Source organism: Eschrichtius robustus, chromosome 7 (assembly GCF_028021215.1).
Source record: "Eschrichtius robustus isolate mEscRob2 chromosome 7, mEscRob2.pri, whole genome shotgun sequence".
Classification (NCBI taxonomy): domain Eukaryota; kingdom Metazoa; phylum Chordata; class Mammalia; order Artiodactyla; family Eschrichtiidae; genus Eschrichtius; species Eschrichtius robustus.
Window position 1 is genome coordinate 8,612,994 of NC_090830.1, and position 15,745 is coordinate 8,628,738.

At 38.4% G+C, this 15,745-nt stretch overlaps 1 protein-coding gene across 1 annotated transcript in view; it reads right to left on the minus strand.

Annotated features, from left to right (window-relative positions):
* Positions 1-15,745, minus strand: part of RYR2 (ryanodine receptor 2) — a 535,211-nt gene that overhangs the window by 368,900 nt on the left and 150,566 nt on the right. The window contains exons 12-13 of the mRNA XM_068548931.1: positions 15,109-15,265; positions 2,141-2,305 (exon numbers count right to left, since the gene is read on the minus strand). Of these exons, the coding sequence (XP_068405032.1) occupies positions 2,141-2,305; positions 15,109-15,265 (322 nt within the window). The remainder of the gene's footprint in view (positions 1-2,140; positions 2,306-15,108; positions 15,266-15,745) is intronic.

Below are 15,745 nucleotides of genomic sequence, written 5' to 3' on the forward strand. Positions count from 1 at the left end.
AAATGATTTGAGGGCTTCCCTGGTGGCGCAGTGGTTGGGAATCTGCCTGCCAGTGCAGGGGACACGGGTTCGAGCCCTGGTCCGGGAAGATCCCACATGCCACGGAGCAACTAGGCCCGTGAGCCACAATTACTGAGCCTGCGCGTCTGGAGCCTGTGCTCCGCAACAGGAGAGGCTGCAATAGTGAGAGGCCCGCGCACCGCGATGAAGAGTGGCCCCCGCTTGCCGCAACTGGAGGGGGCCCTCGCACAGAAACGAAGACCCAACACAGCCATAAATAAATAAATAAAATTAAAAAAAAAATGATTTGAAGATACTAGCTAACTGGGAAGTGTATAAAAATTAGGAGATCTAGACTGAGAAGTCCTCAACTGTCAATGACCACACTGAAGTCTCTCAACAAAGATTTAATATAATAGATGGTTCTAGAAGTAGTAATACATTTACAGTAGAGATTGTATTAGATTATCTCTTCTATGGCCTATCAAGTCTGTTTCACATGTTACTTTACTAATGTAAATAAGACTGGTTAGCTTCTCAACACCCCTGTCAAATTCTTCTATAAAGCAAGCTCTTTGTTAGCCTATGATGTAGAATGTAAGTCCCACTCTGACTTTAATCCATGGTTAAGGAATAAGAGAGTGGAGTAATAATAATGACAACAGGGTGAGGGCTAAATGAAATGAGTGGAGGGCATTGAAAATGCTGAAGGTGACTGATGGATGGATACACAGGGTCCATTGGACCATCCTGTTTTCTTTGCATATTATTTGAATTTCCATAATAAAAAGTTAAAAACAGCGAGGCTCAGTCGCGGGACAGAATGAACGCTATACAAATACTGAATACAAACATATTTAAATTTATGAGCCTAGATCAAAGACCCCAAAGACAAGCGACCGTATCATAACGATTATACGGGTCTGCGGGCGAGTTGTCCCAGGCTCTCCATCCGAAGCTCTGAGGAAGGTGGTACAGGGACGCACTTAAGCCCGACGCCATCAAAGCTGGCTTAGCTTCCCACTCCACTAATATCAGCGCTGGTCACTCTAAAAAGATAGCAATAACCTTGAACAATCCATACTGGAATGTGTATATGTTAACGATTAGGAAATCTACTGAAAATAAAAATTTCTTCCCCACTACTTCCCTTCCAAGGTCTGTTACAGAAATAATAGTTATCCCGTTAATCTGATTCTGAGTACTGTTACATGGCGGTGTAAAAACATGAAATGTGAACGATCTAGTATCTATGCTATGTACTTGCCATAAAGAAGCTCACCAATTAGAGAGAGACAGATGTAGCCTAGTGAATAAAACAGCACAGAGAGTGTATATAAAATTTAATCATACACAAATATTATGAGAACACAAAGGAGGGTGTACTAGATGAACTTAGATAGGAAGAACGTCTAAGATCATCTTTAAACTTAACCCCTGGGGGATGGATAGGAAGTGAATGGAGGAAAAAAAGAAATTTAAAAGGGCATTCCAAACAGACGAAATGGTATGTGCAAAGGCACAGATGTGGAAAAGCCACGTTTCTTTGAGGCACTGGAAGGAACGTGCTGTAAGTGGCTGGTGTGCTGGGGAACCTGAAGACACCTAGAGACTGGACAAAGAATAGGAGAATGGGGCAGAGACAGACGGGAGGCAGGTCAGGAAGGGCGTCACATACTATCAAAAGGTGTAACTGTTGTCTTGTAAGCGATGGGGTGTCAGTGAAGGACTCAGAGGTGAGTGTATGAGCACGTCTGCAGATGAGTTTGGGGAATAACAGAAACGAAACTCACAAACACTAAACATTTCTACGCATGAGCGTTATTGAGCATTGTAAAAAAGATACTGTACACACAATCCCAGCAGCATCACAGAGGACACAGCGAATTAGGCAGACCAAGCTAGGATCCAGAAAAGAGTAGCGTATTTCTTCACTTAGTATTTAAATCAGTGATGTAACATCCAGCGCTGTTCACTTACAAAAACCAGAGAGTTTATTAGGGTGGGACTGGACCTCTAGCATGTAAATTGCAAACATTAGCAGGTGGCTGAAAGGGTTAGCTACTTCTTTTTGTCGTGCGTTTGTGTTTTTCGTTCATTAATAACGACTGCCATAAATACTGTTTTGAGATACTCTTACCTTACGTTGTATGCATCCCATTCTCACAGATTTCACATCCACAGACTGGTAAGTTAGCCACAAGCCCGTATTGATATGCTGTATATAGCACACTGAGTCTCCATATTTTATTTCAGAGGTTCCCATGCCATCAACTTCTTTTCTCACCCCTACATCCAATTTTTCCTAAGAGAGAGAGAAAAAAAAGATAAGAAAAGGTTTTAAAAATAGTAGTTTATATAGAAAAAACTTTGCCTTGTTGTAAATAATGTTCCTTGAAAAATGCAACTCTCTGCCATCCTCTGAAATAATAATGGTCAAATGTTCCATGCTAGCAGTTCAACCTCGACTGAAAACTGAAGTAGGAGATTGCAGAGATAAATAACATATTCCTGAATTATTCATACTGGCAGAAAATTATTTTGGCCATAACACAAAATTTTATATTGCTTCATGGCAAACTCCAAACCAGAGATCTTAAAATCAGTAATTTAGGCTTCATATTCTTTCCAGATTATGATTTTTGTGATTGATGACTAAGAGCATAGGTTTGAGGGACAGAAAAGCCAATTTTGAGTCCAATCTCTGCCACTTATTACGTCTGTGACCTTAGGATAAGTTAATTAAACGTTTTAAGCCTCCGTTTTCTCATCTGTAAATACAGCTAACAAGAGACTCTCCCCCAGAGTATCAGAAAACATGAGATAATGAATGCAAAGTTCTCAGCACACTGCCTGAGATAAAATAAACACTTCAATAAATTCTAATGATTTTGACCATGAAAATGGTATTGATAATGGTGATGATGATTTCCTTCTTCATAAGGATGTTAGACATAATGATGATTTCTTTCAAACTAATCAAGGCTATAATTCAGTTTCAACTACTTGCAGTTTCTAACTCGGACCACAGAGGTATTCACTCCTAAAGGGCTGTCATGCTAAGCTCCCTATGCTATGAAGAAGCAATCAGTCCTCTGATACCAACTAAATGTTTCTTTTAAATCCCTATTTATTTTTTATAAAATTATTTATTTATTTATTTTTGGCTGCGTTGGGTCTTCGTTGCTGTGTGTGGGCTTTCTCTAGTTGTGGAGAGTGGGGGCTACTCTTTCTTGCGGTGCACAGGCTTCTCATCACAGTGGCTTCTCTTGTTGCGGAGCACGGGCTCTAGGCGCACGAGCCTCAGCAGTTGTGGCACGTGGGCTCAGTAGTTGTGGCTTGCAGGCTCTAGAGTGCAGGCTCAGTAGTTGTGGTGCACGGGCTTAGCTGCTCTGAGGCTTGTGTGATCTTCGCAGACCAGGGCTCGAACCCGTGTACCCTGCATTGGCAGGCAGATTCTTAACCATTGCGCCACCAGGGAAGCCCCTAAATCCCTATTTATTTCAATGCTTCTTCCTTCAATTTTCCCTCCCATGCTTCATTCTGATCTTCAAGAACACATTATGCCTTGAAGTTCTGTAGAGTTCTTAAAATAACAGCAAAAAACCCCACAAAAAACCTAATGTTCTTTTGGTTACAATACCTCCTTTTGTGATTTCTTATTCTTCTCCTTGGTCTAACTTTCCTTGTTACATTTACTAAGTTTCATCTATTTCTTTGGCTATTTGACTGTCGTGTGAAGTTAGTGCCAGTTACACAAATGTTTTTGAAGATTAGGTTGGAATAAATTTTATGTTTCTTACATAAAAAGGAACAATTCAAGTAAGACAGATTTTTTATTTCTCATGGTATTATTGCACCATACTAATAGTTAGCAACTCCAAAATAATTACGGACACTCTGCCAACAATTGAAAATTAAAATTTAAATGAGTTGAAATTCTTTTTTTTTTTTTTTTTTTTTAAAGTAACAAACACGGGACCTTGGATTGCCATCTGTTACTTCTTTTTTTTTTTTTTAAAGTATTTGTTTTTATTTATTTATTTATGGCTGTGTTGGGTCTTCATTTCTGTGCGAGGGCTTTCTCTAGTTGTGGCAAGCGGGGGCCACTCTTCATCGCGGTGCGCGGGCCTCTCACTATTGCGGCCTCTCTCATTGCGGAGCACAGGCTCCAGACGCGCAGGCTCAGTAGTTGTGGCTCATGGGCCTAGTTGCTCCGTGGCATGTGGGATCTTCCCAGACCAGGGTTCAAACCCGTGTCTCCTGCATTAGCAGGCAGATTCTCAACCACTGCGCCACCAGGGAAGCCCGAGTTGCAATTCTTAATGCAAAAAGGGTCAAGGTCATATAAGAAAGTGAATGCAATTATGAGTTAAGTTGATTTAACCATTAAGCAAATAACTTGAAACACTATTCTAAGAATCTGCAATCAAACAGATACTAAACCACTCCAATTTCATTCTATCAAACCATATAAACTACTAATCTACTTATACCAACCCTATAAATAGGAAAATTAAATTCCAGGGAAAATATATAACAATGCAATTATCTCCTCAAAATAAAACAAGGAGCCTGTAACATTCTTTTTGTTTGTCTTTTATCCCAGTAAATTAGTATGTAGTCTATTTATAGGCTTGTGGATTGTGCTTTGAGAAGCCTCAGTTACGAAGTGCAAAAGTATGCTGTGTTTGCTTTTTACTGAAGTAGTTCACATCTCTCTCTGGATTAGAAATTTTAATCGTGAAACTTCATGATGACCAGGTTTTCATAATTACTCTGATCCTCAACTCAGGTAAGAGCTGCTAAAATGATATTACAGAAAAAAAAAGAAGTGTGATTATTTGCTGAAGAAACACGAATAAAGGGCAGTCGTGCTCTTTCCTTCTTTTATTTCCTATCATTTTCTGTAGCTCAGGCTTAGGAGAAATTCAGGTGAAAATCATCTAGATGCTGTGACCAACCACCAAGTCAAGAAAACGTGACAGCTGGTAGAAGCTTCTAACAGATAATTAGTCTGTATTACTAGAAATAAAGTGTCCAGCTTAGGCGAGTAGTAATCTTCCTAAAACCCTATATTGGCTACCCTATATCTAAATTAGTGGCCTTTAGTTTCAGCATCGCTTTGATTTATTTTGTAAATCATCTAGATTTATTTTTCTTTTGAGTTATTCTGGCTTTGGGAAATGACGGTGTGGTTTAGTTGGGCTAATCCCCCCACAGATAACAGAAAATTTGGAAAAAATATTTTTCAGAATCTATTGGAAGGCACTTAAGAGGGACCAAAAGCAGAGAGAAAGTGAACAGCAGACTTCTCTCCAAAGACAGAGTACCCAAGTGATTTGTAAAAAGCAGCCTTTGCCTTGGGGCATGGCCCGCCCAATCTGCCTGGAGCTCAGGCAGAAGAAAGCTTCTGCTGTATTGATACTTGAGGTATCAGAGGACACAGTTTGGGGCTCACAAGCAGACATAATATTAGATAAGCTAAATCCTGGATGAGAAAAGTAGCCACAAAATCTGTTTATAAAATTTGCCCCAGGGACTTCCCTGGTGGCGCAGTGGTTAAGAATCCACCTGCCAATGCACAGGACACGGGTTCGAGCCCTGGTACGGGAAGACTCCGCATGCCTAGAAGTAACTAAGCCCGTGCGCCGCAACTACTGGGCGTGCACTCTAGAGCCCGCGTGCTGCAACTACTGAAGCCCGAGCGCCTAGAGCTCGTGCTCTGCAACAAGAAGCCTCTGCAACGAGAAGCCACCGCAACGAGAAGCCAGTGCACTGCAAGGAAGAGTAGCCCCCGCTCGCCGCAACTAGAGAAAGCCCACGTACAGCAACGAAGATCCAATGCAGCCAAAAATAAATAAAATTTAAAAAAAAAATTTGCCTCAATTCTTGCTGACCACTATACTATGCATGCTCAGGGGAGGCCCAGTTAATGGCAGCAGCTAGAAACCGAAATAACTGAGCACAAATAAATAGTACAAGCAACAGCCCACTGCCAAAGAGAGAAAGAAACCAGAGTTTCACTCAAGCAAGGTTCACTGCCTGCCAAAACCACCGTCACTCTTCAGAGAAAAACAAAAAACAAAAAACTACTCCCAATCCTTGCATTCAAACAATCCTACTCATGAATGCTTGGCAAATCTAATTTTCAACTGAGTATCAAAATGCTTCCAGAAGTAAAAAAGATCAGCCTGAAAAATAATAAGTGATATTTTGGCATTGGGTATACCAAACTGGCTCATGACTAAGTCAAAACCATTTCTGAGCAACTGTTCTCATTAAATGATACACACGCATTGGATATACTCACTGGATAAAGTAGACTCATTAAGAAATGTAAACTAGTCCCATAGGATTATGTTTCTATTATACGGACAAAGTGGTTCAAAGAGAGTCTTCTAGCATTAATTGAAATCTTCCTTAAATGTCTCCAAAGTATTCTGTCAAGTGGCTGATAGGAAGAAAACAAAGGCCTTTATCCTTAGATGATGAAGTGTTTGTTTTGGTAATAGCCAGTTCTCCTTAAGACAAATAACGGCTAAAGTTAGGAGAGTTAAAAGGTCCAAAAAATTTTATTTATTTGCTTCTTTATGGGGCCACATTTTGGCACAGAATAGTTGGTCACTGTGAAATATGAGTCTAAAAATGCTACAGGGTCAGAGAAATTGCTGGGACTGACAGACCAGGCCAAGCTTAGCCCATCCAGGGCAGAGTTGCAAAAAAAAATAGACAGCTTGCTTTAGCCCTGGTGTTCAGAAACTTCACGAGGAGACACTCTGGTGGGTGAGTTTGTGGACAGAAGAGCTTTAAAACTTTTCTTGTATTGCGAGGTGTAAGCAGCTCTTGGCAGGAAAAAAGCTCTTTGCAGGAAAGAGCTCTCTACAGGGGACCCCTCTGTCTTGTCACTAACCTTACACCAGGTGCCCCCCATGCTCTACTCATCTCGGGCCCTAGCACACCTTTCAAATCTTTTGACCACACAATACCTTGCCTAATCCATTGGTTCTTTCCATAGATCAAAGAAGTAGAAATGAAGAATAAGTAATTAACAGATGAGCAGATCTCTTCCCTAGCTTCTGCGTCATTAATCTCGCCAACAAACTGTGTGAACAAGACAGCATCTAAAGAAAGATCACGAGGGATCAACAAGCCTGCACACAGGCCTGCACGCAGTGGGAGACGGCGAGGACTCAGACCCCCTATCTCAATGGTTCACTGAGACGACTTCCCTGTTTCCCTTTAAAGGCTTTCATGGTTGAGCAGAATCTTCAGAGGTAGTTTTTGGGGGACACTGAGTCCACCATCTCCCCAGACTGTAAGCATTCTGATTAAAGGCAACTTTCCTTTCTATCAACATTTGTGAGTATCGATTTTGTAAGCAGTAAGCAGCGGGACCTGATTCAGTAACAGAGGGTCTTTGAGGGGCTTCCATGGGGCAGTGAAACAAGGTCACAGAGCCTTAGGAGAAGCCCTCTCATATCTTGTACTACATTTCCCTCCTCTGGAGTGTGGGTGGAGCCAACGAATATGTTGGGACATCTCTCCTGCAATGAGGTTATGTTATATGGCAAAGGTGAGACGATCTTGGAGATGTAATTAAGGTCCCTATTCAATTGACTTTGAGCAAATAAAATGGGAGGTTCTCCTGGGTGAGTCATACTTAATCAGGCGAGGTCTTTAAGGAGGGTTTAGGCTTTCCCTGATCTCAGAGACTACAAACAGTGCGTCCCATGGGTTCCATTCTGCTTACAATCTTCCTTTCCAGGCCACTTGCACTATGGACTCCAGGCTTACTCAGTCAGCCTCACAATCTCATAAAGCGAGTCCATGTAACACATCCCTTCATGTATACGTATCTCATGCTGGCTCTACCTCTCGTTAAACTCTGACCCATACACCTCATCTTTTTTTCATTTTTGTTTTTTTCTGGTTTTTTTTTTTTTTCATTTTTAAGGACATTCACTGCTTTCTAATTTTACAAACAATACATGTTCACTGCAGACAACTAAAGATACCTAAAAGTATAAAGTAAAAATTAATGATCACCCATACCCCATCCCTCCTAGAGATAACCATCATTAGCATCTTGATGCATTTCCTCCCAGTACCTACATTTTCTAAAAAATTGAAGTATAATTGGCCTACAATACTACATTAGCTCCAGGTGTACAAAACAGTGATTCAATGTTGCTATACATTACAAAATCGTCACCGTGATGTCTAGCTACCATCTGTCACCAAAGATACTATAATATTATTAACTATATTCCCCATGCTGCACACTTCATCTCCTGACTTATTTATTTGTATCTGTAAGTTTTTACCTCTTAGTCTTCCTAACTTGTATCTTAAACATTTTTTGAGCCAAGAATAAAAATCTCAAATAAAAACAACATACTAAAACTATGTCCTAAAAATATTTTGTTCTTTCTATTTTTGCCATTTGCTCCATAATCCTTGTAATCTCATTGGCAGTCTTATTTGAGGTTGGTATTCCATCATTTCAGCAGCAAAAGGTTTCTATTCATGGGGCATGAGAGAGAAAAAACTGGAGGAAATCACCCACAGAGGAATATTTTTAGGGCATTTTAAGCTAAAAAAAATGACATCCCGGGGGTAGTATAATACGTGGGTGATTGGCAAGACCTACCTTATGATGAAAACTGACATTTCAACACACTAATGCAATGGTTAAAAATTCTAGGAGTAGAGAAAGTGAAGAATAGGTCTAAGAAAACGTGCATGAATCAAATTGAATTCTTCATGATATAAAATGTTTTCTTTAAGAAAAGACCAGCATAAGTATTTTGCAATATATATGTGCATCAAATCATCACATAGTACACCTTAATTTCATACATTATTAAATGTCAGTTATATCACAATAAAGCTAGGGGAAAAAAGAGGACCAACATCAGTGATTTTATAAACTGTCTTCCACTTAATTCTGTTTATTCTGAATATATATAGTCATCAACAATTGTTTATTATTCTGCAAATCCTGAATTTGAGATTGGCTAGTGAGTGTTCACGTTAGTGCAAAGATATCCCAATGGCAATCAAAACAATTGCTCCTTATATTAACTAGTAGAACAGGTTTTTAAAGCCATTCTCATAATTTTAAGTGAGAATGATCTTAATGATTTGTAAAAAAAAAAAAAAAAAATAGTATGTTTCAAGAATATACTTTCAAAACAGTCTCATACAATCATAGGTAAGGGAATGCTACTGTAAATGCAAGGGTTCTATTTTTTTTTTGAGTTTGACTTTTTTTTTTGAATTTTTGAATTTTATTTTATTTTTTTATACAGCAGGTTCTTATTAGTTATCCATTTTATACATATTATACACTAATATGTCAATCCCAATTTTAAAAGTTTAATTTTTCATCAGTAATGAAAACTTGATTTGCTTGATTTGCAACACAGTAATTATGTCAATCAATAGTCATTTATTAATTGTATACTCAAAATATACCAAAATTGAAGAAATATCTTACACACACAAGTCTTTACCTTCCAGAAATATAAGTACTCATTATTTTCACTGGAAACAGTATAGCAAAGATACATAAAGATATGGCAAGCATTTTCAACTTGTCAGTGGCACTAAGGGAAAAAAAAAAAGAATCAAATACACCTTTACGTAAATCTGATTATTTATTTTAAAGACCAGGGGCCGTGACCAAATGTGATGATTAACAAAAGGATGAAAGAAACTGTTTAGCTATATCATCTTCTCTAAAATGTTGGCAGTATAAAAACTATTTTATTTTTAAAACATACAATTTCATCTATAATTAAGGACTGTACTTTTATTCTAGTTTAGTTAGTTCTAAGTTCAATGCTTTTTTATTATGTAATTATACTTTTCATCATGAATAATTTTTAATTTTAATAATTAGCCCTATTAGTATCAAAATATGTATATATTTGTTAAAAACTGAAATACACACACAATACAGTTGTTTCTGAGTGATGGATAGTACATGATTTTAATTTTCCCCTTACCTCATTTTTGCAGTATTCCCTTTTAAAATCCTCTATAATGACTATACATTACATATAATGAAAAAGTAATTTTAGAAAGAAATAAAAGAGTTACTATCTTGACTTCATAGAAAACACTTTATTACCTTATCTGTCAGTGATTTTAAAACGAAAATTCTTTGATTTTAAAAATAAGATGTCCTCAAAAAACTAAAAATATAGTTGTCATGATCCAGCACTCCCACTCCTGGGCATATATCCAGAAAAAACTCTAATTCAAAAAAATACATGCACCCCTATGTTCATAGTAGTACTATTCACAATAGTCAAGACATTGAAACAACCTAAATGTCCATCAACAGATGAATGGATAAAGAGGATGTGGTACACATATACAATGGAATACTACTCAGCCATAAAAAAAGAATACATGCCATTTGCAGCAACATGGATGGACATAGAGATTATCATACTAAGTGAAGTAAGTCAGAAAGAGAAAGACAAATGCCATATGATATCACTTATATACGGAATCTAAAATCTGACACAAATGAACTTATTTACGAAACAGAAAGAGACCTGCAGACATAGAGAACAGACTTGTGGTTGCCAAGGGGGAGGGGATGGGGAAGGGATGGATTGGGACTTTGGGATTAGCAGATGCAAACTATTATATATAGGATGTATAAACAACAAGGTCCTACTGTCTAGCACAGGGAACTATATTCAGTATCCAGTGATAAACCATAATGGAAAAGAATATGAAAAAGAATGTATATATATGTATAACTGAATCACTGTGCTATACAGCAGAAATTAATACATTGTAAATCAACTATACTTCAATAAAATAAATTAAAGAAAATAAAAAATAAAAATAAAATGTTTTCCTGGATTTCTCTTCCACCTTCATGACTCTCAACCATGTTATATACAATTATCATAGTGGTAACTGACAGTGGGTTATTAACAACCTGTGTATTACAGTGGTTCCATAAACATGAGTTCCATGTAGGAGACTAGTTTTAGAGAAACCAAACAGTTCATTAAAAGGCAATGTTGGAGGGCTTCCCTGGTGGTGCAGTGGTTAAGAACCCTCCTGCCAATGCAGGGAACACGGGTTCGAGCCCTGGTCCGGGAAGATCCCACATGCCGCGGAGCAACTAAGCCCGTGCACCACAACTACTGAGACTGCGTTCCAGAGCACATGAGCCACAACTACTGAGCCTGCGCCCCACAACTACTGAAGCCCCCGTGCCTAGAGCCCGTGCTCCGCAACAAGAGAAGCCACTGCAATGAGAAGCCCGCGCACCGCAACGAAGAGTAGCCCCGGCTCGATGCAGCTAGAGAAAGACTTCATGCAGCAACGAAGACCCAACGAAGTCAAAAATAAATAAATTTATCTTTTAAAAAAAGGCAATGTTGGAATCCTAGGTCTCTGTACTTTCAGTGTAACCTATGACATTACACAATCACCAAAAGCCAGAAACAGAACCTCTGAGCAGAGACCACAGAAGGAGCTGGTCAGTAAAAATTCTTCAAATGCAAACTATAACTCTAACACTGACAGAACATAAGCAGAGATATTTGGGGGGAAATGTTTCAAAAGCTATTGCTTTGGGCAAGAACCGTTATCAAGAGATTTTGAAAATATTCATAGCTTTTGAGTCAGTATTTCTGTTTCTAGGTCTAGCCCTAAAGAAATAAATTTAAACTGTGCACAAAACTTATGTCCAAGTATATCAGTACAATGGATAAATTTTTTAACTGATTTTTTTGTTACAAAGGAAAAATGGCTATCATAATAGGCAAAATAATCCAGAGATTTATTTTTTAAAAGTTAAAGAAAATGCTTTCCCCTTGCACTCATACTCTCATACACCTTCCATTTTGATCTTTCTTTTTATTAGTTTTATTTTATTTTTTTATATTTTATTGAAGTATACCTGATTTACAATATTGTTAATTTCTGCTATATAGCAAAATGATTCAGTTATACATATATACACACACACACATTCTTTTTCATGTTCTTTTCCATTATGGTTTATCATAGGATATTGAATATAGTTCCCTGTGCTGTACAGTAGGACCTTGTTGTTTATCCATTCTCTATATAATAGTTTGCATCTGCTAACCCCAAACTCCCAATCCTTCCCTCTCCCACCCCCTTCCCCCATTTTCACCTTTCTAAAGCAGCCAAAGTTAAAAGATTAGTGTAGATTCTTCCACATCTAATATATAATCATATATAAACACACACACACGGGTCTTTTTTTTAAGTAAAAAAAAATTAGATTTTTAAATTGCATTACAATTTGTTTTTTTTCTTCACTCAACAATATTATCATGGGTATCTTTCCAGATCAATATATTCTGATAGCTAATACCACTTAGCTATCAAGTCTATTCGTTAAACATTTGAGTCTACCAATTTTTCTGCCATGACAAAGAATGATAATGTGCACAGTTTTATTTTATTTCTGTAAGAAAACTCCTCTCATTAAAAATACATTTATATAGAAGACTGCTAGATCAGCAGCTGCATGTATGCAAGAAAGAAATCTTTGAAATATGTTAATATACTTGTCTCTTTTGCACTTACATTTCCATTGGAATAATCTAGCCCATTTTGCTAGAGGCATCCATTTACCTCCTGGAGAATTAGGATTGTCACAGAGTGAAAAGAGAAAGATCGTGTAGGTATTCATCTTTCTATAGCAAAATAGGATTTTTGGAGACCATGGGAATATGACTGTTACAGAAATAATGAAAAGAGAAAGATGAACGCAGTATTCAGATTTCTCCAGCAATAGCAGGAACTAGGGAGACCACAGTTAGACAACAGTGTCAGCCACCTGCCCGGGAGGCCCTACATGAGGCCCTGGTGTACCTCCAGGCCCCAGGGGCAGCCCTGACAGCCTGGGGGTGAATGAATGACCAGCCAGTCCAGGGTTCCAGGCCTGGAAGTCAGGCCTGGTTATTGAAACCCCCCCTGGCTAGTGGTTTGGAGCAGAGGTAACTTCATGTTCACTGGATCTTCTTATGTGCTCAGCCGAGTGACATGGACAAGTGGCTCATCCTTCCTGCCCTTAGTTTTTCCATCTGTAAAATGGGGATCCTGATTCTCAGAGAGATCAGTTAAGGAGACTATTGAGATCAACTGGCAGACTTACAAGAAACAGAGAATGGTAGCAATTATTATCTTTAAAAGGCCAAGAAATTAGGGAAGAAAGGGTCTCGCTTCCCAGTGCCATCAACAAGCTTTAGGAGGGCACACACTGTCAGCATGTTCCCAGCTCCCAGCCAAGGTCAAGTCAGCCCTTAAATATTCCTGGGTGAATACATGTCCACTTCCCTTCTTTCACAAACCTCCCCGCTCTTCCACCACCTTACTTTAGTAAATTTTACTACAATAAAAATATTGTTTAGTGTTTTTACTGATAAATATCTTATTTGTCACTTGATTTTGGAGTTTTAAGAAAATATTATTTGACTTTTCACTGCTTCACTGGAAGCAATCAGAGCACCTTTCATTTTTCCTCTTTCTCCTCCAATTTTTGTTAGATGTATTTTTCCTTTTTAAATGCCATATATTGAAATTTTTTCTAACATCTTTCATTGTGATATGGCTGTTCAGCTTTTTCTACTTCTTTGGGATTTTATTTTGGTAGATTATATTTTGCTGGGATGTCGTGCATTTCTTTTCACTTTTCCGATTTCCTACCATTAAGCTGTATGTCATTTTACGCTTTTTTTTTTTTTTTTTTTTCTTTTTTACTTGAAAAGGGCTTCCACCATCAGATAACTGATGCATCTTTGGTGGGTTGAATTTTTTTTTTCTTTCTGGACTGAGGTGTTATCAGTGGACAAACTAGCAAATTCCCACCACCCTGGTTAAAGTGTTGAGGAAGAAGCCCATCAGCACCAAGTCTGTTCACATTGCGATCAACTGTGCTTTCCAACTACAGACACAAGGAGCAACTAACTGCCCACCTGAGGTTCACCCAGGTACCCTCTCCAGAGCCCCTCTATGGGTCCCTACAACAAATTATAGATGCCAATCCTGTCTCAGATTATCCACTGGAGCTGACCAGCTTTGTCTATTTTTACCATAAAAGATGGGGACCTACACTGGCTGTCTTTCCAGAAGCTCTCGGGAGAATTCATCAAATCAGAAGCATCTTCTACCATTCTGTGTCCTCCAAAGCAAGAAAACTGAGAGCGTGGCACTAGGGATGTAAACTGAGGCTACTGTCTTTTTAGAGTTACTTCCGGTCTTGCTCAAACTTACCTTTATCTGTAACAGGGGTGTAAAGTTTTGCATCTCTGAGACAAAAGCTAACCAGTAAGTTAATACCTTTCCTATCATGATGCCCAAGTTTCACAATCTTCATTTAATTAAGGACAGAAATACACAATTATCACAAAAATGCATATATATAATCGATGCTTGGCATGTGTCAAATGAACAAGTGATTTTCAACTATTCCTGAGATACTTCACTATTCAGGACATCTACTGTTTTCCTGAGGCATGGTTAGCAATCCACTGCACTGCGGGGTTGGTGAGTTACGAATCTTTCATGAGGTACTGCGTGGGCCTAGCTGTGCTAAAGCACCAGCATTCCAACTTGACTTTGATGTGCATTTATTTTTTTTTCTATTCTACTCATCATCTAGTTCAGAGGGATTCTCATGAAAGATACTAAGGATTCTCTTAGAGGTTCTGTTCTTACAAATGATTCAAGAACTTAAGAAGAAAGGTCTGTATATAAGAGCATCTGTGTGAACGTTCTGGTGTGCCCATCACATTGCTATACAACAAGAGCACAAAGTCTGTGCTTACTGCACTGTCAACACCTAAGAAAACTAAAAGGGGCTGGATGGATGAGCTACACGTAAATAACCAAAGAACTATAAGCCAGGTGCAACACCTGGGAAGGTGTTAGTGGTTTAGGAAATAGGCTTTACTGAAGAGGAAGGCATCAAAGAGAAAATGGGAATTTGGAGATACATGTAAAACATACATCATTTCTTTTTGCATTTCTAACATCAAAGGAAATGCAGTAGGGATGTAGTTAAAGGAAATCGAAAATTATACATTTCTGTCTTACCTTGGAAGATCGGAAGGTAAATGCTGTTGATTTGACATCAGCTTTTTCTTTGTCCATGAGTAGAAGGCTTTTGTCTTCCATGAGGCTCAAGTATTTTCCTGTGGTGACATGGCGTAGTCGGAAAGGCTGGCCCCATCTTATATGGCTTCCACTCCACCTAACAAAAACAGGTAAGACTTGATCCAATAGCAAATACAATGACAGGAGAAACAGCAATTAAAATGTATGTGTCAGACAATGAACAAAGGTGCTTTGCATACACTGTCTTCTTTAATGATCCCCCAAACCTTATGATGTTGGTGTTATTAATTTCGTATCACAAATAACAAAATGGTTATTCAGAATGATTAGGTAATATTCCATGTCATAGAGCTAACAGTAAGTAGAAGCGAAATTTAACTCAAGGTCTTCTGACATTAAATGTAATACCATCCACACCAAACACTACTCCACGCAAAGATGACCAAGAAGCTGTGTTCCAGGTTAACCTCTAATTGCTAGTCACAGATATAGACATTATGAGTTTAAATGATACCTTAGCATTTACTAGTTATTTTTGGATTTGCACAGACTTGAAAACTAGTGATATTAGAGTCAATGCCTAATTATGATTAACTGGAACTCATATATATAAACT